Source organism: Diadema antillarum, unplaced genomic scaffold (assembly GCF_040938485.1).
Source record: "Diadema antillarum isolate AM-2024a unplaced genomic scaffold, OU_Dant_1.0 seq00001774_RagTag, whole genome shotgun sequence".
Lineage (NCBI taxonomy): Eukaryota > Metazoa > Echinodermata > Echinoidea > Diadematoida > Diadematidae > Diadema > Diadema antillarum.
The window spans coordinates 201,355-209,036 of record NW_027272455.1 but is presented as its reverse complement, the minus strand read 5'-3'; the positions used below and the strand labels follow the sequence as shown (position 1 = coordinate 209,036).

The 7,682-nt window shown below is 32.3% G+C and overlaps 1 protein-coding gene across 1 annotated transcript in view; it reads left to right on the top strand.

Annotated features, from left to right (window-relative positions):
- LOC139712231 (leucine-rich repeat-containing protein 49-like) overlaps positions 1-7,682 on the top strand; it is a 51,641-nt gene continuing 43,959 nt past the window's right edge. Inside the window, exons 1-2 of the mRNA XM_071624069.1 lie at positions 1-51; positions 2,393-2,482. Of these exons, the coding sequence (XP_071480170.1) occupies positions 1-51; positions 2,393-2,482 (141 nt within the window). The remainder of the gene's footprint in view (positions 52-2,392; positions 2,483-7,682) is intronic.

Genomic DNA, 7,682 nt, shown 5'->3' with positions numbered 1-7,682 from the left:
ATGTATGCATATAACAAGAAACGACAGAGACCGGGCATCGCATACAAGGAGGTATGTATGTAATAGATTTTAGATGGTGTCTTAGAAGTATCATTATTTTATTGGCTCGCTTTCGAGATTTCGTCAATATCTTGCTCTCTCACCTCTTTATTACAGTCCCATACGCCACAAATGGTGTGTGGTTGTTGTAGTCAGACTTTGTTTGTAAATTTAGATTGTAACAAAACACATGATTATAAAATAGAGCCTAATCTTGTAAATCTGCACTGTGAAGTAGGTGTAGACTACCACAATACAGCACCCCTTGGCGCGTTTATAACTAATATATTATTCTTGTGTAACCAGCTTCCTCTTTTTTTCTTTTTTCTTTTTTTTTTGTCATAAAATTCAAATTGTAATTTATCTCCATTTTTACCATTTAGCTATTTGTTTAGGAAACCACTATTCTAGAATTTGCAATACCATACCGGTAGGCGGTACTGTCTGTAGAAAATTGTTATTCGACTAGCCTGACCAGACGCCGTGCTTCTCATAACTTCTCCGTGCGCAACAGGGCTGTGTATAGTCTAGTTATTAAAAGGGCACTAGACCCACTGGCCCACTAGGTTAGTAGTAGTCAGCGTGGTAGTAGTACAGTGTACTTTAAATACGCACCACCTGGTCAAATGATTTCTAAACATGCATTTACTCACCTTACATATTCAATAACCAACAAATAAGTCCATCGATCGTTTGAAATGCAGCTCTGCACACAAACAGTCGGTAGATACTGTACACATATGTTCTACTATATATCATGTTCAGCACATGCAGTATATAACAGTCAGTTGTATGATCCGAATGTAGTGAGGATCACCTTGGCTTCTTGTACATGGTGTCACTAAAAAGCTAAATTTGTTTTCTCCCTTTCAATAGCCAGGTCTGAGCAATAATTCTGTACCGGTTTACACAGCATTTAAGGGTTGTTGTTTAATGTTGGTATGTCTATGTGTGTGTGTGTGCACCCCCTTTTATCTTTCTCTTTTTGTCTTTCTATATTTCATTCTTTCCTTTTCTTTTCATTTTCAAGTAGTCCTAATTTTCCTTTCCTTCCTATCAGTCTGTTGTTTTTTCTTCCTAACTTTTCACAATTTCCTATTCAAGCTTATTTTCTGCCAATCACTATGTTGTCTTTTTCTTCCTGCTCACCATTCCCTCCCTCTACCTTTTTTGAAAATATTTTTCCTTCTGTTTCCCTCTTGTGTCTGTTTTTCTCTATTTCCTTTCCAACCTGTGTAATTCTCTTCCTTTCCTTGTTATTCATCTTTCCTTTATTTCAGTTTCAATTCAATTCATTTCTCTTCCATTCTATTGTAAATATGCTGTCCCATTTTTTTTTCTTTTTTCATTATTTTTGTGTACTCCTCCTTTCTTTTCAAGCCTATCAATCTTTCCCTCTGTTTTCTTACAATGTAGTTTCTCTTTGTCATTCCTTCCCATATTTTTTTTTTAATTTGTAAATCTCTTGGTTTATTTTTCCCCCAGTTTTACCTTTTCAATACTCTACCTTTTTATTCATTTCCTCCCCCTTTTCCTATTCTTGTTTTTATTATTGTTGTACCCATTTCTTGTCTCCTTCTTCATCTCTCTACTCTGTCCTCTCACATTTCTCCCTATTTAATTCAGGGCTGGTGCGGAGGGGGGGGGGGCACTTTTTTGCAGCAGGTATAGGGTCTAGCTTCTTTGGTGGGCCCTCACTTTTTTTTTTCAGAAAATCTAGGGTATGACTTTTTTTTTTGTCTGTGCTACTTCTCAGTTAATGTTGGTAAGGATTTGCCAGTGAAAACTGTGAAGATCTTTGTTGTTGTTTTGCTTGTCAGCCGATTTTGGTAGATAAGCTGAAATTGGACCCACCACTTTGAAAAACTTGGCACTGCTGTAATTTGAAGTCTATTTTGCTTTTGGAGTGGCGTTAAATCACAATTTTGACTTCTTACTTCATTCGAGCACACCCACCCACCCACACACATACACACAACATCATTGAACAAAAAAAAAAAAAAAAAAAAAAAAAAAAAACCCAGACACCAATCAGCCACTAACACAAGACTTGGTACAAGTTAATAAATGCTTTCCTGCTCAATACCCCACCACTTGCCAAATGTGCCCTCATGTGTGTATCCGTGCGCATGCGTGAGCTAACAAGGGTAGTAGGGTAGTGTAGAGTGATGGTCTTCTGGTATGGTATTGCAACCAACACACACATGTGCAACAATGTGGTGGGGTATTCTGCTGTTGTTTCTAAATAAATGACTATTAGAAGAGTGTTAGTATTCTATACTGTTTTGCAACCTTTGTACATACATATAATGCATACTAATTCATATTTCTGTATGTAATCCTTTTCTTCAAGGTAAACTCCCTTGGTCTCCAGTTCAGTCTTCAAGCCAATGCATCGGCAGTGAATGAGAGGCCTGGCGGCAAGTCAGCACAGCCACCACACGTAAGTCCTCTCCAGTCATTTCACCTTTCAGTATCATGATTTGTCATGTTTCTCTTAGATATTCCCAAGTATTCATTGCCAATGATACACATGCATGTTTAAGATGCTGAAAATGAGGTTTAAGAAAAAATTGTTTCAGTGAAATTGACGTAATTAAAGAAACTATAAGTGCAGATACCGTAATAGAAACATTATGATCATAGAATGCAAGCAGTGTCCTGTACAAAGAAATCCTTTTAAAAGAAGTCATCTTTAATATATTCAAATGACATAACGTCAGTTGACCATAATGACTGTTCTGAGATATGTAAGAAAGAATTGACTTGTCTTCTTTTTGAGAGGAATTCATATCTTCAATATTAAATCCATTCTTGATAAAATTTTAATGACAAAGCAAATGAGGAAACATAAATGTACGTACCAGTATAGACAGTCACGTTTAAATAACAAGTTTCAATCCAACAATAACAATAAAAGAATAGGCATTTGCTACTACAGCGTATGTTTGTTTGATTCAGTGAGAAGCTTACCTAGCTGCTGTCATATTATCATGTCAAATGTGATGCAACTAGATTGTTTGAGAAAAAGAGGTGACCAACAAAATGAAGGGAGGGGGTGCCCAGAGTAGATGTGAATTTGGTTGAGTTTCCTTTGTGCTGCCATCCCCCTCCTTTCCAATAGAAAAGAAAAACAAATAAATCTTTGTAGTATATCTGCCCATTAGCAATATTTCTCTAAAGATCAATTGCCACTTACACAGCTTGTTAAATAGTAATAATAAAGAAAAGACATTTCAGCAGCAAGACTTTCTAAGTGATCTTATTCCTTTTACATGCTTTGTATATTTCATGTCTGTTTCCATGAAATTGTTTATTTTGTTTTTACTTTTTACATATAATTTATGATAATCTCAAACACACATATTGTCTCATACACCATGTTTGTTATTAGGCCAATACAAAGAGCAGCCAATTTTGTAAACATTCAGAATTTCTCAAGGGTGGTAGTCAGTAGTATACTAAAGTCTTCACATTGATGATAAAGATAAAGTGATAAGTTCTGCTTAAGTGGGCTTTTTGTATCATCAGTTCTATTTTTGGTTGTTGTTGTTATTTGTCTTTGTTTTTAATCTTTACCAAATGTTAAGCTAGTTATTCAATTCTCTGCAAGAGAAGGAGGTCTGTCCAATTTCTTTTTTATTCAAAATCACATTATATACACGTGTATTTCACAATGCTAAGATCAAGATAAAGAGTACAAACTTGTATTTCATTTATTTACATGTTGCAATCTTGAAATGTATGCATACATTTTTTTGTGTGTTTGTGTGTACGTGTGCCAGCGATTATTTGTGAATTGTTTGTTTGTTTGTGTGAGTGTGTGTCTAGTAGTGCATTTGTGTGAAGAGATGTACAGTACATGAATTTGTGTGCACTTGTGTTGTATACACGCTGTAAATAAATTTAGTTTATTTTTCATTAGCCAGCTATACAATGTACAAGTGTAGATATTGAAACTTTAGAGGGAGCTATACAACAGCAAGATGTATTTATTGTGATGAAAATCACTGCTATTATAGTGCTAACAAAAATCCAGCTGCTGTAGACCCTCAGACTCAAGAAGTGCACTTAAAAGTACACTTATGTTCTTTGATTGCTTTTTTTTAAAAACTTGGTTTGTTTGTTTGTTTGTTTGTTTGTTTGTTCTTGCAAATGTACTGTCTTTAAATGAAAGAGAACATATATGCATTGAGAATATTAATTGTTTATGTGGGTTGGTATGAAACTGTTTATATTGTTTTGCAAATATTTTTTTTTTTTCTTGTGGCCACTTGGCTACATTTTTTTTTTTCCCCCTCACTGGGATATTTATTATTCTCTTTCATATATACACGTATTACAGCATATTTCAAATAACATCACGCTTTTTTTTCGAATTCAATACAATATACATCAAGAAAAAAGGTGTCTAAAAAGACACCATTTTTTCTGAAACACTTGCAACTTATGATTATTTCTTGTGATAAATTTCTCTCTATCATAATATTCCCTTATACTATATTTACATAAATCAAAACGAGGTATTATTTTTCTTATTTTACAAACATAAATTTCATATCTCACAAGCATGGTAATACAATTCAATGCCGAATTGTTAATACCCCCAAAACCAAATGATTTATTTTCCGTCGTAAATGTTATCTCTAACCCCGTGTTGATATTAATCCATTCTCTTACTTCAACCCACAATCTATCAACATATTGACACTCACTAAAAAAATGTATTAAAGTCTCAACATTCACATTACAGAATGAACATTCACTTCTTTCAACCAATCCAATTCTATTCAACATCTTATTTGTATATAAAATTCTATTAACTATTTTAAACTGAAACCATCGTAAACTAACATCTTCCGTGCTCTTAAACGGGGCCAACGAAAAAGATTGCCATTTCTTTTCTTCAAGTTGTATCAATTGTCGCCATTTTAAAAATCCTTTACATTGATATACATTATTTCTATTCTTTAACAAAACAGCATAAATATGTGAACATCCTTTAAAATGTTTTATAACCAACTGTAAAATATCAGGTATAATTGGTTGACAAAACTTTTCCATATTATTCATATTTCTATCACAACCTGCTTTTTTAACCGCATGACATATTCCAAAATAATCTAAAAAATTAACGTCAACATCATATTTCCTCTTAAAGGCAGTAAATGATAATACATTTCCTTCTTCATCTAACAAATCATTAACAAAACGAATTCCTTTTTGATACCACTTTCGTTTAAAAACCGACACATTTCCTATAGTAATCTTATTATTTTTCCACAAAGGTTGACACTGAAAATTATTACAATAAACCGAAAGTAATTTGCCGTAAGCTGTGAATACTTCTTTCCAAAAGGGATTACACGTATGTGAGGCTTGTTCAAAGAAAAAATCATTTCCGAGACTCATGTCTAATTGATGGGTACGGGGTAAAAATATACTCAATAATTTTTCTGACCATTTATCCGTTGTAAATAACAATCGCCTAATCCATGATATTTTCAGTGCTGTAACCTGTGTGTAAATATTTATCATTTTCACTCCACCTTGTGCATATGTCTGAGACATTTGAATTCTGTTTATTTTATCCGGCTTCCTTTCCCATATAAAACTATAAAACATATCATTTATCTCATTCAAAAAATTACCTTTAGGACTTGGCAAAGACAAAAACAAATAATTCAATTTTGATAACAACAGTGACTTAATAACTACAATTCTACCAAGCACTGTTAAAGAGCGTTTACGCCAAGTGTTCATTTGTTTCCTAATCACTTCCATTTTGTCATAATAATTATACTGAACAGTTCTCTCTAAATCAACAAAAAAATGTATACCCAGATACTTAAAACCTCCTTCATACACCCAATGAAAATTCCTTTCAGGCAACATTCTATCTTTTTTATTCTTACATTTCCCTATCCATATTACTTTTGTTTTATTTTCATTGATTTTTAAACCAGATATATTTGCAAATCTATCTACAATATTCATTGCTATAAATAAATCCTTCTCTGTACCATTTAATGTCAACAGTGTATCATCCGCATATTGAACTATTCTATGAAACATATTATCTATTTTTATCCCTTCAAATGAATTAGGTCCAGAAATCATCAAATTTAATATTTCACTGCACAACAAAAATGTATATGGAGAAAGAGGGTCGCCTTGCCTTCAACCTCTTTCTATCTTAAATCTTTCAGTAAAAAAACCATTAATCTGAGCAGACGAAAAAGCATCAGCATATAAAATATTTATCCAAGAAATTATTGAGGGACCGAAATTGAAAAATGACATCACTTTTGTTATAAACTCATGAGAGATTGAATCGAAAGCTTTTTCAAAATCAATCAATAATAATAATGCTGGAATATCTTTGACATCTGTATACAAAATCAAATCATATAAAGGGCGAATATTCTCTCCAATAAATCTACCTGATAAAAACCCTTTCTGGTTTTCACTTATCACAAAAGACAAAACCTTCTTAATTCGATTCGCAATACATCCCGATGCTAATTTATAAACTACATTCAACAAAGAAATTGGTCGCCAATTTTTCAAATAATACTTATCTTTATCTTCTTTAGGAATCAAAGTTAAAACACCCAATTTTTGAGAAAAAGACATATTTTCCTCTGTATATGCGTAATTCAATGATCTCAACACTAAAAACCTCAAATCTTCCCAAAATACTCTAAAAAATTCTACAGTAAATCCATCCATTCCAGGTGACTTATTATTTTTCATATTTTTCAACATTTGATCTAATTCTTCTATTTGCAAAGGGCCTTCTAAAGACAATCTAAGTGTTTCGTTTAACCTTGGAATATCTTGACCTTCTAAAATTTCTTGTAAATCCATATCTTCAACATTTTGCTTCTTATATAATAAACTATAAAAATTTGCTACTTCCTCTAATATTTCCTGTTGCTGATTTAATATCTTTCCATTTTCATCCACCAATTGTAAAATTTGCTTATCTATAACATTACCCTTTTCCAAATTCAAAAAATATGTTGAAGGCTTTTCACCAAATTCCATCCATTTAATTTTCGATCTAAAACATATACTATTCACTTTTTCCTGTCTAATTTTATCCAAACATTCTCTCTTTTCTTTTAATTCCTCTAAAATAAATTCTTCTAAAATAAATTCTAAAATAAATTCTTTTGCAAATAATACTTGATGTAGATCTGTAACATGAAGAAGTTAACTTTTCACGCTGTGTATACCTGTGCAAAACATATCCAATGAATGCTTTTTTAATAAGGTTACATTTGTACAGTATCTTTATTTAACCATTATTCTACCTTTTAACAATATTTCTGATATCTTTCAAAATCAATCTTGTCATTTGTGCACAACAGCCAACATCAGAAAGGAATGACCCTCAATTAACTGTGTAAGATAGAAATTGTTTTTCTGTCTTTTTTTTTAAATAGAAAAACGTAGTCATAGTTTTATTTGTACAAACAGAGTAATGTGGTGTAATAACTTACTAAATGTAGAAGTACATTGTAATCTGTTAATTTCTTTGATATTTGTAGAGAAGGCATGAGAAAGTTAAATCCCTCAATTTTCATTTAGTCATTGAACCTACTTTGCTTTATTGCCTCTTTACAAAAGTACAGAAA